General features: G+C 45.5%; 1 protein-coding gene across 2 annotated transcripts in view; it reads right to left on the bottom strand.

Annotated features, from left to right (window-relative positions):
- Positions 1-18,711, bottom strand: part of TSPAN5 (tetraspanin 5) — a 167,920-nt gene that overhangs the window by 20,289 nt on the left and 128,920 nt on the right. Inside the window, exon 2 of one of the 2 annotated variants that reach the window (XM_077762338.1) lies at positions 13,292-13,342. The exons of the other annotated variant lie outside the window; for it this stretch is intronic. Within the exon in view, the coding sequence (XP_077618464.1) occupies positions 13,292-13,342 (51 nt within the window). The remainder of the gene's footprint in view (positions 1-13,291; positions 13,343-18,711) is intronic. 2 annotated transcript variants of the gene reach the window in all.

Consider the following 18,711-nt stretch of genomic DNA (forward strand, 5'->3'; position numbering starts at 1 on the left):
ACGAGTGGGTGGAAGCTAAGAGTACACAGAAGTGGCGCCGCCCAGAAAAGAGCAGCGAGAAGTGTGAGTCAACAGTGGTGAGCACACTGAGCAGTTAGCAGCCATGCTGCCATGATGGCAGCTCCCTGAACCAGGGAAGGCAGGCTTCTGCTGTCCCGGAGCCAGATGGGTGCACTGGTCGTCAAAGGTGCACCACTCCAGAGTGATCTTCCAGACACCTGACAGTGTCCTACTTCCTGTGGGATCTCATCCACTGGTTTGATGAACATATATATCTCAGTAAGAATGTGAAAAATCAGCCCACCTTCCCTCCAATCTCCTCCTCATCAGCACCTCATTCATTCAACTACCTCTGGAATTTAAGCAGCTTCTCACCCAGGGTTCTGCAATAAAGGGATATGCTCTGAGTGTAACGATTTCCTCTTGGAAAAGGTTTCTATGCACGTGCAGAAATGAAAAGGCAAACAATGCTCCAGAAGGGTTTCAAACCAATAAACCTCAGGAGTGTCTGTGGTTTTTTTCCACCACCAGCTCAGAGAGTCCTCTGTGTACCACCTGGCAAGCTGCAGTTTCTTCTCTCACAACCCACGCAGAAAAGAAATGCAAAAATAGCATTAATAAGCCCCTAAGGTCTGGTACTCTTCTGCTTTGGCATATACAAGCACATTCCTTCCAACTGCTGGATGAGAAACAAAGACACAGTCATATGGAATGCGCACCCCCAGCCAGGCCAGATGGACCCCTTTGAGATTTATGAGATTGGGTCCTGATTCACCCACCCCTCCAGAAGCCAGACCCTCCTGGTGTGGAACTGGCAGCAGTTTTCCTAGAGTAAAATGGAGAGAACCATTTCCCTACTTGAGAAAGGATGACGGGATAGGGCATTCTAAAGAAAATGAGCCACAGGGGCGGAGTGGTCCTGGAGAGCTGGAGATGCAGTTATAAACACCGTCCACAGGAAGACCAAGCTGAACCCACAAGGCCGCAGGGAACCGTGCTCCTTAAACATTCATTAGAGACCCCCACCCCCGCAAATATCACAGAGCAAAGCCACTCTACAAACCCCACAACATAGATTTGACTAAAGAACTGCAGCAGAGTCCAGAGAGAGAACTCGGAAGGCGAAGAAACGAGCACACCGGCGCCCCAGCAGTCTGGGGGAGATGGAAGGCTGTGGGGGCAGCACTCAGGGCCTGGCAAATAGATGCAACGTTAAAAGAAGACCAGCCCCATTAAAGGCATGTGGTTTCCTATTTCTTCTTGTCAAAGGTCATCGGTGAGATTTAAGAATCCCTTCTTACAGATAAAAAAATGGCCACGACCTGCTCTGGGGAGAAGAGGAGGAGGAGAGGCCATCACCTTTCAGGTCTCCATAAAATCCTGCAGCCAGGCAGCCGGTGGGGTGCCCAGCTTTGCCAAGTCCCATCCACTAGTGTCACTCACAGGCCAGAACGCCACCCTGGTGTGGGGGGCTGCCTCTCTGAACACGGAAACAAAGCCTTTTCAGAAATCCAGCATGTTCCCAGGCCACTCCCTAGGCATTTTTACATGCATGTACTGATGATGGGATACACACCCAGGAACAGTCCTAAGTATAAAGTTTAAACCGAAATATGTAACAGAGGCTCTGATCACAGTGCCCCTAAAATAAAAGTGAAGAAAAGCAAAGTCTAGCCTAGTGGCAGGTAAGCACTGTATTCGAGGGCCCCAGAGATACAACTCAGTTATTGAGTATAGACCATCACAGGGATCACCTGAGAGGTGACAAGTACTTTGTCTGTCAGGGGTATTCAGAGTGAAGGCACAGTGACACCCTGAGGAGCTAGTCTAGAGGGGAGACGGGTAAGTAGTGTGCTGGACAGAAGTATCCGCAGTGGGTGCTACGGGAACACAACGGGGAGGGACAGAAGGTGATGTCAGTAAGTGCAGACACAAAGTGACAGGACCCAGCTCACCCAGGGATCTATGTGTGAGTGTAACAGGTGGTGAGAGGAGACAAACAGGTCGGTGGGATGAGCAGAGGGAGGCCCAGGTCATTTGTGCACTTAGAAAGCTCACTCCCGGGGCACCTGGGTGGCTCAGTTGGTTAAGCGTCCGACTTCAACTCAGGTCATGATCTCATCGTTCATGGGTTCGAGCCCCACGTCAGGCTCTGCGCTGACAGCTTTGCACCTACAGCCTGCTTCGGATTCTGTGGCTCCCTCTCTCTCTCTCGGCCCCTTCCCCACTCACATTCGGTCTCTGTCTCTCAAAAAATAAATAAACATTAAAAAAAAGAAGAAAAAAAAAAAAAAGAAAGAAAGCTTACTCCCTGGGCAGCAGGTGGGTGCTAAGGAAGCAGCTGGGCTACCCTGAAAGGCAGAACAAAAGGGAAAGAGCCGCAGCACGGAGCACACTGAGTGCCTGGCATGGGGCTCCCTGGATAACCTCCCCTCACAATACACCTAGGTGGGACCCCTGTCCGTGGCAGGAAACAGACTCAGACATGGAGTAACCTGTCAGCCCACCCAGTTAAGAAAGTGGCAGGACAGGGTGTGCAGCCCAGGCTACCCCTGAGGGGTCTTCTGTCTACCTACCGCCATGACGCGCTACCGTCTGAAAGAAGCATGCAGCAATGAGCAAGAAGATTCTTATTTTCAACGTAACGTCGTACACCTGTTTCTAAAATTTCAAGAAAAATACGTAACATGACGTTAGAATGATATTCTTCCCTCGACTTCCCTGATCACTATCTGCAAACTAACAGACTAGGAGACAAAGACCCGTTGCCCCACAGGCAAAGAAGAACTTCTTTCTCTTGCACACCTCACCAAAATCAAGTGGATGTGAAGTGGCTTAAGGGAGAAGACAGTGAGAGAATTCTCATTTCTCTAGAGAAAGTGGTTACTGTGCTGGGCAACACCACTCACCAGCAGCTTGCTTTTTACCTTAAAGCTAGTGAGGGGTTTCCAGGGGACCACTGAGGGGGTGTCTGAAACACAATGTCTGAGACACAGTGATTAGGGCCGTGGGCTTGGCTCTGGCTCCTGCCCTGGAAATCTAGGGACAGAGGAGGGCTCTAGGGCAGCGAGGGCTTTTCTGGTGGCATTGGCCTCACCCCCAGAGGAGTGTGTCCTGGGAGAGGCAGCTTGGGGGGAGAAGAGGAAACCTGGGGTGAGAACAGGAAACCTCAAGAGGCAGAGTGCAGAGGAGCACTGGTTGAGGAAGATGACCAGGCCTGAGCAGGGGAACCAGGCAGCCACCAAGAATGGAGAAATCCACCAAACTCGAGGGCATCACTAGACAGAGGGACTCAGCCGGGAAGCCTCAGAAAGACCAAGATATCATCCCCTCGCCATCTGCCAGGCCCCGGGAGCAAAGCTCCACCCCCACTTCAGCTCAGGTAGGAAGTGGGCAGAGGAGCATCTCGTGAGCAGGGGGGAAGGGTGACAGCAGGAAGCCGCGGGCAAAGGCCTCACCCTGCTCTCCTCCTTCTGGGGCCCAAGGCAGGTGGAGCTGGGTGAGCGAGAACGCTCTCACACTCAGTTAGGTTCGGAGGTTTGATTACTATCCAGCCCATCAGGGCTTGGACTTGTGCCTCAAGAGGAGCGTAGGGCTATGGTATCTGAGAGTGAACAACAAAGTCATGGGAGTTTTGATCCACCTGAATGTTCATTCCTGAGAAATTCATCCAAGAAAGAGTTTACACAGATACACAAAAAGAAGACATCTGTCAATCTATTTCATGTGTTTGTCGAACATGTGTTACAACACATCAGCTCACATGCTAACTTTCTAGATACTGAGCAAGGGCTGTTTGGTTTTCAGATTTCTGGCTACAGCAGAGAACCTGAGAGGATTACTTGGATTAGAGAGAGAGAGAGAGAGAGAGAGAGAGAGAAGGCGTGGGGGGTGGCATACAAACTTACTATGTTTTGGTCAATAAAACGCTATCTCTAAAAAAGTATTTTCAGCATCTCGGAAACGTCTCCTGAAAGTAGTTTCGAAGCCAAAGCAGGCATTTTTCTGTTCCAGTTATCTGGGCAACCACCTCCACCTACCGCCTCCCTCTGGCTACGGAAACTTGACCGCCACCGCTATGAACACCCTGCATCACTGAAACTCCGGGTCTCAGATTTTCCTTCCCAGGAAAATTAGGGCAGTTTTTCCACGGTGAGTCTCAGAAAACAATCATGTCAATGACTAGGACATGAAACAACTAGAAGGTTCTAAAGGGAGACTTACAGGGAGACAGCGGTCAGGGGAAAGCCTCCAGGAAAAAGAATGTCCCCCCCCNAATGCAATTCAGGCCAGAGCTCTTCTAATTCCCAGTCCCCTTCTGGGTCAGGACTGCCACCAACTTTCCCTCCAGGCTGCACCCTGCAGAGCCCAGCCCAGTGAGCACAACAGCTGGTGAGGGAGGATTTGGAGGGGGAGAGGCCAGACTTCCAGTGTAATGTCTCTGGGCCTCAGTTTCCCCACCTCTGAAAAAGCAGGTCATGCTGCTCTCAAAGCTCAACCCTAGGGATCCACAGGTCACAGAAGTGAAACAAAACCCCTTCTGGGGTTTTGTAGCTCTGGGGGGACATGGTGCGCCACAGGGGCCTAGACACTCCCTGAAGGCCAGGGATCCACACTCTTCCTACTCTGAATAGCTGAGTCTCTGCCTGGCCCTCGACAACTCGACTGCAGCGCTCCCTTGGGATGGCTAGTGATGTGTCCCTCCGCCTCTCGTCCCCACCTAAACACTAAGTGAGAAGCATAAACACGGAGCAAGACAGAAAAGGAAAGGTACTTCTCATTTTTCCACGAAACGGGGCAATCATATATAGATTCCTATTTTTATGCCAGAAATGAATGGTTATTTTCTTTCCCAACATCCAGAATTAATGGATCTACCGTTGTCTGTAACACTGTACCATTATCAAATCAGACAGAACAGTATGTAATTCTACTTGCTTGTATGCTGTAAGACCTGTCAACACCACGTGCTTATGAGAGACCTGGGGCAACTTCAGACTTCCCTAACTGAACCCTACTGGTGTTCGGATTTAAAAGAATGCTTGCTTCATTCATTCACTCATTCATTCTTTTATAAGAAGTATTTTTGAATACCAGCTATGTGCCAGTTGATGTTCTAGGTACTGGGGTGAAGCAGGAAACAAGTCTTTGCCCTCACAAAGCTGCATTTTTAGTGGAGAGTGAGAGCAATACACTTGCTAGCATGACAGTGGAAAGTCCTACAAAAACAGGGAAGAGAAAAACCCAGGCAAGAGGGAGAGTCGCTACTTTAAATAGGTCAGGAAGGCCTGTGGACAGAGATCAAAAAGTAAAGAAAATGCCAAAGTGGGTCTCTGGGGGACAGCATACCGGGTGGGGAAGAGCAAGTGCAAAGGCCCCTGGCTGAGGTGGGGGAGTTGTGTTTGAGAGTTTGGAGAAACAGCAATATCATCAGCGGGGGCTACAGTATAGCAAGGAAGGTCCCAGAAGTAATGGAGCACCATATATGGCTTGGAGAGTGACGATATGCTCATTGGAAGGTTTGGAGCAAAGAAATGATAGGATCTGACTTATATATATTTTTAAAGTATAGTTGACATAAAATATTAGTTTCAGGTATATAACATAGTGATTCATCATCTACATACATTACGAAATGATCACCAAAACAGTGTATTTACCATCTGTCATCATAAAGTTATTACAATATTATTGACAATGTTCCCCATGCTGTGCTTTTCATCCCTGGGAGTTATTTTACAATTGGAAGTCTGTGCCTCTCAATCCCCTTCACCTATTTCACTCATTCCCTAACTCCCCCCACCCTCCACCTCTAACCACCAGTTTGTTCTCTGTATTTGAGGTCTGTTTTATTTCTTTAGGTTCCACATATAAGTGAAATCATATGGTATTTGTCTTTCTCTCTCTGACTTACTTCACTTAACATAATACCCTCTAGGTTCATCCATGTCATAAATGGCGAGATTTCTTTTTTTTTTTTTTTAACAGTTGACTAATGTTCCATTATATATACACACACCACAAATCTTCTTTATCCTATCATCTATAATGGATACCTAGGTATAACTTCCATACTCTCGTAAACAATGCTGCAGTGAACACAGGAGTGCATATATCTTTTTGAATTAGTGTTTGTTTTCTTGAATACTCAGAAGCAGAATTGCTAGATAATATAGTATTTCTATTTTTTATTTGTTGAGCAAGCTCCATAGTGTTTTTTTTACAGTGGCTGCACCAACTTACATTCCCACTAACAAGGCACAAGGGTTCCCTTTTCTCTAGATCTTCACCAACACTTATTATTTCTTTTTGATACTAGCCATTCTGTATTACATTTTAAAAGGATCACTCTGGCTGCTTCATGGAGATAGGCCTGGGACAGGAGTAGAGAAATAAGAGTAGAGGCAGGGAAATAACTGTGGATATGGTAGCAGCTTAGATCAGGGTATAAAAGTGGAGGCAGTAAGAAGACATGAGATTCTCCATATATTCTCAAGGTAGAGCCAATAGTGTTCGCTCATGGACTGAATGTGATATGAGAAGAAAAGGAAAAAGAGTGTCAAGAATCGCCCAAGCAAGTGGAAAGAGAAAGTTGCCATTTATTGCCATTGGGAAGAGCAGGTTTGGGGAGAGGAATCAGGAGTGGTGTTTTGGATTAAGTTTCAGAAGCCACTGGACATTTAAGTGGAGATGCTGGGGAAGCAACTGGCTATACAAGTCTAGAGTTCAGCTGAGGTCCAGATCAGAGATCTAGGGTTGGCAGTCATCCGTGACAGATGGTGTTGGAAGTCCCACACTTCGATGAGATCTCCAAGGGCCTGAGTGAAGATAGAGAGGTCTTGGGACCAAGCCTGGGGCCCTCCAAAATTTAGAGGTCAGAGAGGTGAGCCGGAATTAGCAAAGCATGAGAAGGCATAGCCTATGAGGTAGAAAAACTGGAATATGGGATAGCTCAGAAGTAAGGAAACCATTTCTAGAAGGGGAAAATGATAAACCATGCCTTAGTACTTGCTTTACTGATGGGTTTATGAGTTTCTGGATGAGAAAATTATGTGCTCTAGGACCCAGTATAGGTCCAGTAAGAAAGTACTAGATTCAACTAAGTCCCTAGGCTGGTTAATCAGAGATAAAGTGAAGGATATAGTCTATCTACAAAAACAAGAAGCAGAAAAACAGCCTGATATAATGACAATTGGATGTATTAGAAACTGCTTGACTGATGATGCCCAAGGGCACATATAAGTGAATGAGTGTCAACCCCAAAGGAAATTTCCAGTGACATCTCATTGGGCTCTGTCTTGGCCTACTCAACATATCAGTGGCTGTTACCAGTAATAACTAAACTTGACTGCAATCAGAACCATCTAGGAGGCTTCTGAAAATAGAGCACCCCAGTGTCTACCCCAGACCTACTAAATCAGAATTTCCCTGAGATGGCACGGTGGGGGGCGGGGCGTGTGCAAGGACCTAAAGGAAGGCCCGAGTTAGAAGAAAAGACTGAGGGAGAAGTTTGATCCAAATGTATAGCTAAAACCATGCTCAATGGAGTGGGGAATGTGCTGGATGACAGCTGGGTAAATGGAGACTTGTATTTGATTCTAAAAATGAGCCAGGCAGGAGATGGATACGGTAAACTTAGCTGGATCTGAGACCAACTTGGGACTCCCAGTGATCAACAGTAGGATCTCAAGCTGCACTGACAACAGATGAGAAAAGGGACATAATCCAGCCATATCCCCTACGGCCCCGAAGGCACCCCTCAAAGGTACAGAGGACACACTAGAGAGAGGTCAGGGGAGCACAAGCAAGATGGTGAAGGGACTCCCCTTCGTGCATCACCAAGATGGTGAAGCAGATGCTTAGCTGGGAAACTCTGAAGGAACCAAGTGTCCACCCTGAATACCTTAAGGGCCAACGTGTAGAAGGGCTTCCTCCATGGGATCCAACAGATCCACAATCAAGGAGTAAAAACTAGTAGGACGTGATTCTACTTTGGTAGAAGGAAGGTCTTTCCAATACTAACAGTAACCCAAAGAGACAGAAGTGGTGAGTATTTTGTCATAGAAACTGCTAAGCTTATATACACCCCAAATTAGCATATATTACAATATTATATATTATATCGTAGTGTGTGTGTGTGTGTGTGTGTCTCCCCTCCCTAGACTGTAAATTCTCTGAGGAATTATATCCTGAGTCCAGCACAAAACCTGTCCCATGCTATGTGCTCAGTAAATGCTACCTGAAAGAGTAAGTTGATTATGGCTGGATGCTGCAAAAAGCCTGTTATAGAGGTGATTCATGCTACATAATTGTTAACGTTCCTTCTAAACAGCAGATCCTATGAGTTCTGAAAAACTGCACATAAACCAGTTTCCCCTGGAGACACAGTCATCCTTTGCAGTCGATTTGGAATTTAGATAAAATGGATTATTTCATTATTATGTCTAACAGTCAATGGTAATATTAGCCCTAGGTTTAAGGCTCAACCTGGTACTATGTATGCACGAGGGGGTAATAATTTTTGTTGCCAATGTTTCCGCGTTCCTCATAAAAATGTGTAAAGTCTTATCTGTTAAAGAAATCATGTCCTTCCAGTGGAAATGTGGTCCTTCCAGCTGTGACTCAGTTTGGAGATTTCCCAATTCGTGGCCTTCAAGTATATGTCACCACATCCCTACTGAGGGGAGGGGGGACTCACTGACTCACGGGCTCGTGTTATGGGCCCAGCAGGTGCATGCTACCCACCACTCCTGGCCAACTGTGGTTCACCTCAGAATTCCATCCCATCAGAGCTGAGAAGTTAACCCAACGTGTTTCGACAGAGAAGCTTTTGCAGTCACCAAGGTGATCAAGGCAGATCATATCTTCCTTAAGAGACCCCCAAACCAAACCAATTCTCTGCTCCATGGATCAAAGCGTGAATTCTCCTAAAAGTTAAGGCAGCTTCCGACACCACCATTCTGCTCCTCCCCAGGTAGAAGCAGATATGCTACAGTCATGCGTCCAGGGGAGGGAGTCCTGTATACAAGAAGCGTTTACTTTCTAGCAGGTGCTTCTTGGGGACCATCTCATTTAGTCCTCAACACAAACCTATGAGGTCATTCCCGTCCTCCATGCACAAATGAGGAAAGGGCATCTCAGAGAATTGAACACAGTTGCCACGGATGGTAGACAGAGGAGCCAATATTTGAACTCAGGTCTGTTTAGACTCAAAACTGTGCTCTTACTCCACATAGCAACCAGAGCAATCTTAAAACAAAAGCCAGAAACTTAAAAAAAGAAAGAAAAAAAAAAAAGCCAAATCAGGACACTCCTTTATCAAAATTCAGAATGCTCTGGTGACTTCCTCTGGTGACACCCATCCAAACTTCTGCAGGACCCTGCCTGCCCCGGCCTCTGCCTGCCCCTCTTGCCACATCTCCTTCTTCTTGCCCTTGCTCCCTCCCTCCCAGTCCTACTGGCCTCTGTCCTGTTCCCAGGAATCCCCAGTCCCTGCCTCAGGGCCACCACACCTGCTATCCACTCCGCCTGGAATGCTATTCTCCCAGCGCTCTGCAGACCTTGCCCACTTCCTCCAGGTCTCTGCTCCGATGCGCCTCCACAGGGACACCATTCCCAACCACGCTTTTCTTTTTCTTCTCTTTTAAAAATTTTTTTGACGTTTGTTTATTATTGAGACAGAGAGAAATAGAGCATGAATAGGGGAGGGTCAGAGAGAGAGGGAGACACAGAATCTGAAGCAGCCTCCAGGCTCTGAGCTGTCAGCACAGAGCCAGACGTGGGGCTCGAACTCACAAACCGTGAGATCATGACCTGAGCTGAAGTCGAATGCTTAACCGACTGAGCCACCCAGGCGCCCCGCAACCACCCTTTTCTAGAAGAGACCCTTGCCCCCACCACTCTCCAACAAAACCTTAGTTTTCTTGACAGCACTCACCAGTACTTGAACACAGGTGGGGTTTTGGGGGGGAGGAAGTAAAAGGAGAATGGAGTCAGTGGGAGGGGGTCGTGGGAAGAGAGGGTAGGAGGAAGGGGGTTGTGGGGACAGGAGGCTCAGCAGGAGGAGACAGCTTGGCAGTGTGGCCTGGTGACCACCCACTGTATCACCTCGGGATCTGTGGTCCCACATCAGGGATGCTCTGATGGCGGCAGTGCAGGGGACTGCCTAGTGCTCACCCTGAACCCAGTGTCCTCAGGTAACCCAGAAGGCCAAGGGGAAGAAGGGAGCCTGCAGACTGCCATGGGCAAGACTGCAACCCTCCTATCTCTCTTTCCCACTGGTCCCTATGTGCCCCCTTTCAACCCCACAGCACCTTCTTTGACACCCTGACTTATTGATCACCCCTCTTCTCAAATTTACTTCTTGGAAAATATATTTCCCCAGAGTCTGTCCATGTCAGACACTATTCAAGACGGTGAGGACGTGTCATGAAAGGTCTGATGACAGGAAACAGGAAAGGATGAAGTGAGACAGCATGTCACATGGACATGGGTGTGGGGAAGCCGGTCCATAATGGAGAGACGGGTGGTCAGGTAGGTTCCACAGGAAGGTCATTTGAGCCGGACTTGGAGCAGAGCTTGGTGACAGCTAGGCAAAGAGCATTCGGGGTCCCTTGACACTCCTGAGGTGACAGTATCTACATCAGGGCCAGTGAAGACAAAGGCCCAGATGACATAAGGTGGCAAAAAGACCTCAGTGGCGGGGCAGGGGCCCAATGTGGATTGTATCAACTTTATGTTTTGCAGCAGGCCACGGAAAATCAGCTGGCTAGAGTGAAGAAGTGAAATTATGTGACCTACATCTTCAAGAAGTCCCTTGAGGAAGTAAGGAGACCAGTGTGAGCCCATTGCACTTAGAGGGACCTTGGTGGCCAGCATTGGGGTAGGAAGCACCCAAGGTGGTAGCAAGAAGTCCTCAGCTAGTTAACTGTTTACCGTCAGGGCCCCACAAGAATGCAAGCTCCACAGCGGCAGGGGCTCCGTGTCATTCACCGCTGTGTCCCCATGCCCAGGGGCCAGACGTGTGGCCCGAGTGCACCAGAGTAGGTTGCTAGAGTCCTTTGCCCTCTGCTATCTCCAATTATTCCCAACTGATGAAGTTCTGCTACATAGTAGCTGGATGACTGGCTGGCCAAGTAACTTCAGCTCTCCAGAGAAACTTTCCATTTACTGGTAGTGGCCTTGACAAAGAAGGGACTGCTATTTCAACCCTACCCAAAGGCTGCATCACTCCCTGGCTCTGATATTTGTGTGACACTGCCAGCTTTAGAATTTTGTCATTTTTATCGGAGAAGAGACATTTGGGGTAACTGATGAAACAAAAAGGTAATTATATTTCACAAAGAGGGAAAAAAAAAAAAACCTTCAAAATTACCAACGGTCTGTTTACTGCTATAATAGACAATTAGTTCATTTAACGCCTTCCAACATCTTTTCAAATCAGATAGAAATGGACTCTTATTAAAGCAGAGTTATAAAAAGCTGTGTTATCTGGCATTAACCAATCAGAAGGCTTCAAAAGTAACATTTCTGAGCTTCCACCAATACAAATCTACAAGCCTACAAGGCGACCAGGCAGAAGCTAATCATAATCTAAAAGATAAGTATTCAACATAAAAGTTTCTAGAGAGAAAATGTCTGTTTGGGGAGCTTAATCTGTCTCCCTTCATCACTGCCCTGCCTCAGAATGTTGTGGAAGGCGGTTCACTTTCTGTAAAACATTTTACATTCTGTCTGTAAATAAACAAAGGATGGTTCACTTTCAAAACTCAGAATATGAGTTTTATTTGATGTGATCTGAACATTTTTTTCTTTTTGTTACTTTCTAGAAATTCCTACTGGCATCTGAGGGGCTTCTGATGGCTGGACTTTCTTAGTTTTTCCTCTCCTAATACATAAATATCTCACAGAAACTCTTGGCTTCAAGGCCCTGGTCAAACTCAAAGGATAAAATACCAAAGAGATAACAGACTGGTCTTCTGAGAAAATTTAAGCTGAACTCTGTTTACAAGCTTTCACTGATCCATACACTCCCCCACTCTCACAAGGTGAGTGATAAAATGCTGTCAAGGATTTCACTTCCAAAGAAGGAAGAAAAAAAGCTCATGTTAATTTTTGAATTGCAGTGCTGGGCCTCAGCGGAATTTGTAAAGAAACAATTAAAAGGTCCAGATGGGAAGTGAGGCAGAGGAGTGGACACAGAGAGTTCGGGTCATGAGAGTGCTGCTTAGAGCATAAATGGCCCAGAACATTGTATCTTCACGGTAGCCTATAATAGGCCACTCTGTATTTCCAGATATTTCCTTTTACTATACTGTATTAAATTTTGAACATTACTAAATACTTTCAACCAGCAGAGAAGTATTCACATTTTTTATTATTATTATAGTTTATGGTCAAGTTCATTTCCATATAACACCCAGTGCTCATCCCAACAAGTGCCCTCCTCCATGCCCATCACCCCCCTTCCTCTCTCCCCTACCCCTCATCAACCCTCAGTTTGTTCTCAGTTTTTAAGAGTCTCTTATGGTTTGCCTCCCTCTCTCTCCTGAACTATTTTTTCCCCTTCCCCTCCCCCATTGTCCTCTTTTAAGTTTCTCCTGTTCCACATATGAGTGAAAACATATGGTATCTGTCTGTCTCTGCCTGACTTATTTCGCTCAGCATAACACCCTCCAGTTCCATCCACGTTGCTACACATGGCCAGATTTCATTCTTTCTCATTGCCATGTAGTATTCCACGGTATATGTAAACCACCAAATCATGGAAAGAGCCTAAACATTCTTTAGTATTAACATTAAGTTTATCTGATATTCAAACATGAATTATACCCAGCTTCCTTCCTACAACATGCTAACAGCTTCTTGCATAATGCTCACACTTAAAAGAAAAATCATCCTTATGGCTTGAGGAATCTTCCAAAGGGTTAAAAGAGAAAGAGACAAGGCTGCAGGTGGTTTTATGATATTTATAGGCATTACTGAAATTCTTGTGCCAGAGTCAGGAAATGTCCCACAAGAACACGCATCTCAAGCTAACTGATAAAATTCCAATACACACTCCCTGGTATGCACATGTATTGTTACTTTTGTAATTATTTTGATAAAATGACCGATTTAGGCCTCATTTCTAAGGAGGCTTTGAAATACAACATTATCTTCTAAGAACACTTTCTTTCATTAAAGAATCATGTTTCTTTATACTCGGCAGTTGTCAAAGAGGAAGGACATGTAACACAAAGTGCAGCCTCTAACAACCAGTATGTGTACATTTTCATGATATTCAACTTACTTTTTCATTCCACGCCCACAGTCCAATTCCAAGAAATGCTATTCCCAAAAACTGAAAGAAAGAAAGAAAGAAAGCGCAGGATTAAGTATAAGGGTAAATGCCATGTTTCTTTACTAATACAAATATAAATAACGTTTCAACCAATTTTTTTAACACCTAACCTAGCTGAGAAATAGTCCTGTCTAAAATCTGACTAATGGCCTTTTACAGAAAAAGAAATACCAATAATCACCTTAATTAAAATTACTACAGCATTAAGAAGGGTTGGGTAAAGAAAACGTCGTATACATTTGCAATGGAGTATTATTCAACCTTAGAAAAGAATGAAATCTTGTCATTTGCAACAACATGCATGAACCTGGAAGGCATCATGCAAAGTGAAATAAGCCAGACAGAAAAGATAAACACCACACAATATCACTTACACCTGGAATCTAAATAAATCAGTTGAGGGGCACTTGGGTGGCTAAGTTGGTCAAGTATCTGACTCTTGACTTGGGCTCAGGTCATGACCTCATGGATAGTGGGACTGAGGCCTGCATCAGGCTCTGCGCTGACAGCATAGCCTGCTAGGATTCTGTCTCCCCCTCTCTCTTTCTGCCCCTTTCCCACTTGCACTTGCTTGCACACTCTCTCTAAATAAACATTAAAATAATCATTATAAATAATAAGTTGAACCCATAGAAACAAAGCAAAACAGTGGTTGCCAAGGGCTGGGGGAAATAGAAAAAGAATAGCAAAAGGGTATAAGCTGTAAGATAAATAAGGTCTGAGGATCTAACGTAAGCCCAGTGACTCTAGTTGGTAACACTGTACTGCAAAACCGAACCTAGTTAAGAAAATGGAAATGTCATCCCACACACAGGAAGGTACCTACATGAGGTGATGGATGTATTAACTCACAAGTGGGGAATTCTTTCACAACGTATATTGGATCATCATGTTGTATTCTTTAAATATCATTTCATTTGTCAATTATATCTCAAAGCTGGAAAAAACTTTAGAAAGCTTTTCAGAGACAGGGTGGGGACGTGTATGTGCTTCGCACGCACTGAAATTATGAAGAATAATAATTACGCAGAACCTTGAGTAATATCAGCGTCATTAATAATGTATAACGCTGCCTTTTAGGGTAGGAGACGAAACAGCATCTGCCCCCTTACATCCAAGCCGAGTGTTCACTAAAAAAAAATGGATGCCCAGGGATATGAAGGGAAAAGAGCCAGCAACTCTGTTTACACCATCATGCCATCAGAAATGGGCCGGGTCCTAGAGGGTATGCAGAAGCCTACCACCTCTTCAAAAAGTAACATGAATCCTACCAAGTTCAATGTGACCCAAAGGAAAGTCCTGGATTCTTGCATTTTTCAGAAATGTGATTTACATTGTAGTTGAGAGGGCTTCCACGACTTGGCCTGGTCTCAATTCCGTGCCGTAAGTTCACATGCACCGTGGAGCACAGACGCCATGCAGCAGATAAAGGAGAGCCCAATACAGAACCACCTTCTACACAACCACACACCCCCAGTGCTGCCTGATGGGGCGCGGGGGGAGCAAGTCGTCACCAGGGGAATTTTCCATTTTAGTTAGTTGTCATTGTATTCCATCTGCTCTAAGATACACATTCTCCTCCCACATCTTAACATATCTGAAATTGGGACAGATCTTGAAATCGATGGTATCTCAGTTTTTTTCCCCTTTTGATTTTACCTAACTGAAATAGCAGCATGTCTTTTTTTTTAATTAATCCAATTCTTTAAAAAATTTTAAATGTTTTTTATTATTTATGAGAAAGAGACAGAGCACGAGTGGGGGAGGAACAGAGAGAGAGGGAGACACAGAACCTGAAGCAGGCTCCGGGCTCCGAGCGGTCAGCACAGAGCCTAACATGGGGCTCGAACTCACAAACCATGAGATCATGCCTTGAGTCAAAGCCAGACACTTAACCAGCTGAGCCACCCAGGCGCTCCAGCAGCATGACTTGTAATCAGGGTGTCACATGTTTGAGAACACATTGTACAGGGCCATCCGCCCACTAAACGCTCAGCGGTCAGGACTGGGTGTAACTGAGCATGAGGAAACACACATCTTATTCCTCACCTTCATTATCAATAGCAGCTCTGAGTGAATTTCCTTCCTGAACACTGAAGTGAAAAGAGAGTGGGCAGGTTAATGAGCAGTTTCAATCTGATGGCAGGAGTATATACTCTGTTTATTTTACTAACATCTTGATTAAGTTAAATGTCAGGAAAGCTGTCCACCGAGAGCGGTGTGCAGAGAAGACAAGAGTGAGTGAGGGCAGTTATTCTTTGCAGTTTGAAAAAATCTGAGAGCGGTCCACCTGGCGAGGTCTGCGCTCTCAGCGGGGAGGCGTGGGGGTGGCTGACGCTTCGAGGGCATCGGCTAATGGATCCAAGAGGGGCTGGGGGAAAACACAAGGAGCAGAGGGGAAACGCAGGACTGAAAAAACAGCCGGCTGAGGGCCCTGAAAATCTGGTTGTGTTTTTAGGAGAACTTCCCAAAGCTCCCGCCAATTATCTGATTCTGCAATGAGATAGCACGCAATACCTTCTGGGCCCCTACACACAAAAGCTTCAGCGTGTCCTTGATTTGGCAAAAATCAAAGACCCTTTCTTCCTCCTTTTGCTCTTACAAGTGTGAAAAGGGTTGAGAAAGAGTTGTTCTGAACCTCCCAAAAGAAAACTGCAGTCAGCCCCTCGACGGCCCCGGTTGGAGAGCTAGGTCACTTATGTTTTTGATGGAGAACAACAAACGTACCAGTCCCTGAGAGGACTCCAAGATACTTGCGACTCTGTAGTACAAAAATAAAGCAATTCGGCATGTTACTTTCCTATGTATAGGTCCTTGGCACAACAGGGTAAGCAGCGAGGACTGCATACCCGGCCTCCCATCAGACCTAGAAATCCCAGAGTGCCTGACTTCACACCTATTGGTGTGAAACTCATCTCAGTGCAATGCCTGCCCTAACACTAATGCTCTTCATGGGCAAATGTTCAACCCTCCTCCCCTGATGTGGTATTTAATCAGTCACTGTAAGCAGCGGGTGGGATGGTGTGGCAGAGAACATCACGGTCAGCTGTTCCCCTTGGGTGGACATGTTACTGCTGAGGGCTCCTGCTAATCACTAACATTCATTTCTTACTACTTGCCAGGCACTGTGCTTACTGCTTTGTATGCAGTGTCTCTTTAAGCTTCACGGCAATTTTATTTTGAAATAGGCACTGTTACTAACCCCCTTTTAAGAGAAAAATGAGGCTTAGAGTTTCCATTGCTTAGAAGCACATGCTTCTGGGCGAAGAAGCAGGGGTTTGAACCTAGGATACTAACATCAATGTGGTACATGTTCTTACCAGTCCTGGTAAATTCCCATGTTCCTCTCTGAGACAGAAAGCAGAGGCATTTAGGTGAGAATGACAGGTGATCTGAGGAGGACATCATATACTCCACCCCCAGCAAGCAAAGGGGAGTTGAAGAGAGAAAACGAGGAAAATGTGGCCTTCACATAAGAACTAGCCGTAGAATAAAAATTCCCATGCTGGTGTCAGCAATGGGAGTGACGTGAACAGAGAAATTCAGTGGCGGGTCAACGTTCTCCTCTTGCTCTTTGAAAGCCGCTTTTCCTTCACAAATCATAGAAATAGATTGGAAACCAATGATTTTCCACAAAGGAGAGAGAGAGAGAAATCAAGAGTTTAAAGACTCACAACTCCCTTTACAATCTTGCTCTAATGCTTCCTGCTGTAACTATAACTTTCCAAACATGGTTTAAGAATTTGCAGAAAAAAAAAAACCCACTGAATGTGAGGTCAAGGAAAGCACTCACTACCTAAGCAAGCAGTATGGGGCCGGGGCCTTAACTGCACATACCTTCGGGGCTACATCACTAGCAAACGTCCTCCCAATTACTCTCGGCCCATATGTTTTGTTTTAAAATCAAGTTGTTCCAGCTTCAAATAATTAAACAGAAAAGAGCCAAAAAACGGAGACAGGCATGCAGCGCTGGAGGGACGCAGAGTTTCCCCTTTTCCACCTCCAGAAGAAAAGTCGACCGTAAACCACCAAACTGATCTCATTCCAAAACCTAGGGGCCAACGTTCAGGGAATTGGCCGAGAACGTTTAGGTCAACTCTTTATCCCTTTGAAAAAGGGAAAAAAAAAAACCAACAAAAGATCTGAGGCCTCTCCCCCCTGTGGCAACGAATACCAGCAGGCAGTACAAATGTTTGACCACCCAATCTTTGATGTGTTTAAAATGAGTAACGATAATTTTGCCAACATTTGTTAAATGCGAAGTATGAAGTAGGTACTGTGTTTTATATGAATTCCTGAAGACAGCACTCCCTACTATATAGCCACCAGCCATCGAGCATTCGAAATGTGGCTAGTGCATGCTGAGATGCACTAATACATGTAAATATACATTGGATTTTAAAAGACTTAATATGAAAAGAATGGCAAATACTCATTGGTAATCCTATTATTTTTTACTAAAAAAATTTTTTTGATGTTTAATTATTTTTGAGAGAGAGATTGACAAGAGTATGAGCAGAGGAAGGACAGAGAGGGAGACACAGAATGTGAAGTAGGCTCCAGGCTCTGAGCTGTGAGCACAGAGCCCAACGCTGGGCTCAAATTCACAAACCATGCGATCATGACCTGAGCCAAAGTCAGACGCTTCACTGACTGGGTCACTCAGGTGTCCCAGTAGTCATTCTATTATGGATTACATATTGAAATTATAAACTTTGGATATACTGGGTTAAATGGAATATATTATTAAAATTGATTTCACCTGTTTCATTATCTTGACCATTTAAATTATACATGTGGCTTGCGCTATGTTACTGTTGGACAATGCCGGCCTAAAGTATCCCACGAAAATCCTGTACTAGAGGTACTGACATTATCCCACATTTTATAGATAGGGAGACGTAGAAACTTTAAGTTGGGTTGCTCAGGAGATCTGACTCCTCAGCCCAAGCTCAAAACTGTTTTAGGGCTTCCCTGAACTCTTGTTCTAAGAAGCAAAATCACCCTTTTAGTTTCTAGGCATTCAAGACAATGTTGCTCCGGATAGGAACTGAGAACGGCATGTGGTGTAAACAGAGCGGCATGTAGATGGAAACCCGCTGGGGTTGGCAGAATAAAAGCTACCAGAGCTGACCCCAGAAAAAGCTAGAGAGGAAAATGGCCCTAGGATGTGGCTAGGGGGACTGGGTGTCTCTGCCAGGAGGGACAGCTGCCCCCTTTGGGGGCTATGAACATCGGCTGCTTCAGTTCTTGCTGAGCCTTCCACAACTTAGAAGTGGAACAGTGGCCCGTTCTAACTGGTGTAAAAACAGACAATTTAAGAAGTCACTCATCTACCTACCATCTTCAAATACTCTCAATTTCTGACT

This window comes from Crocuta crocuta, unplaced genomic scaffold, assembly GCF_008692635.1.
Source record: "Crocuta crocuta isolate KB4526 unplaced genomic scaffold, BGI_CrCroc_1.0 scaffold83, whole genome shotgun sequence".
In the NCBI taxonomy this organism is placed as follows: Eukaryota; Metazoa; Chordata; class Mammalia; order Carnivora; family Hyaenidae; genus Crocuta; species Crocuta crocuta.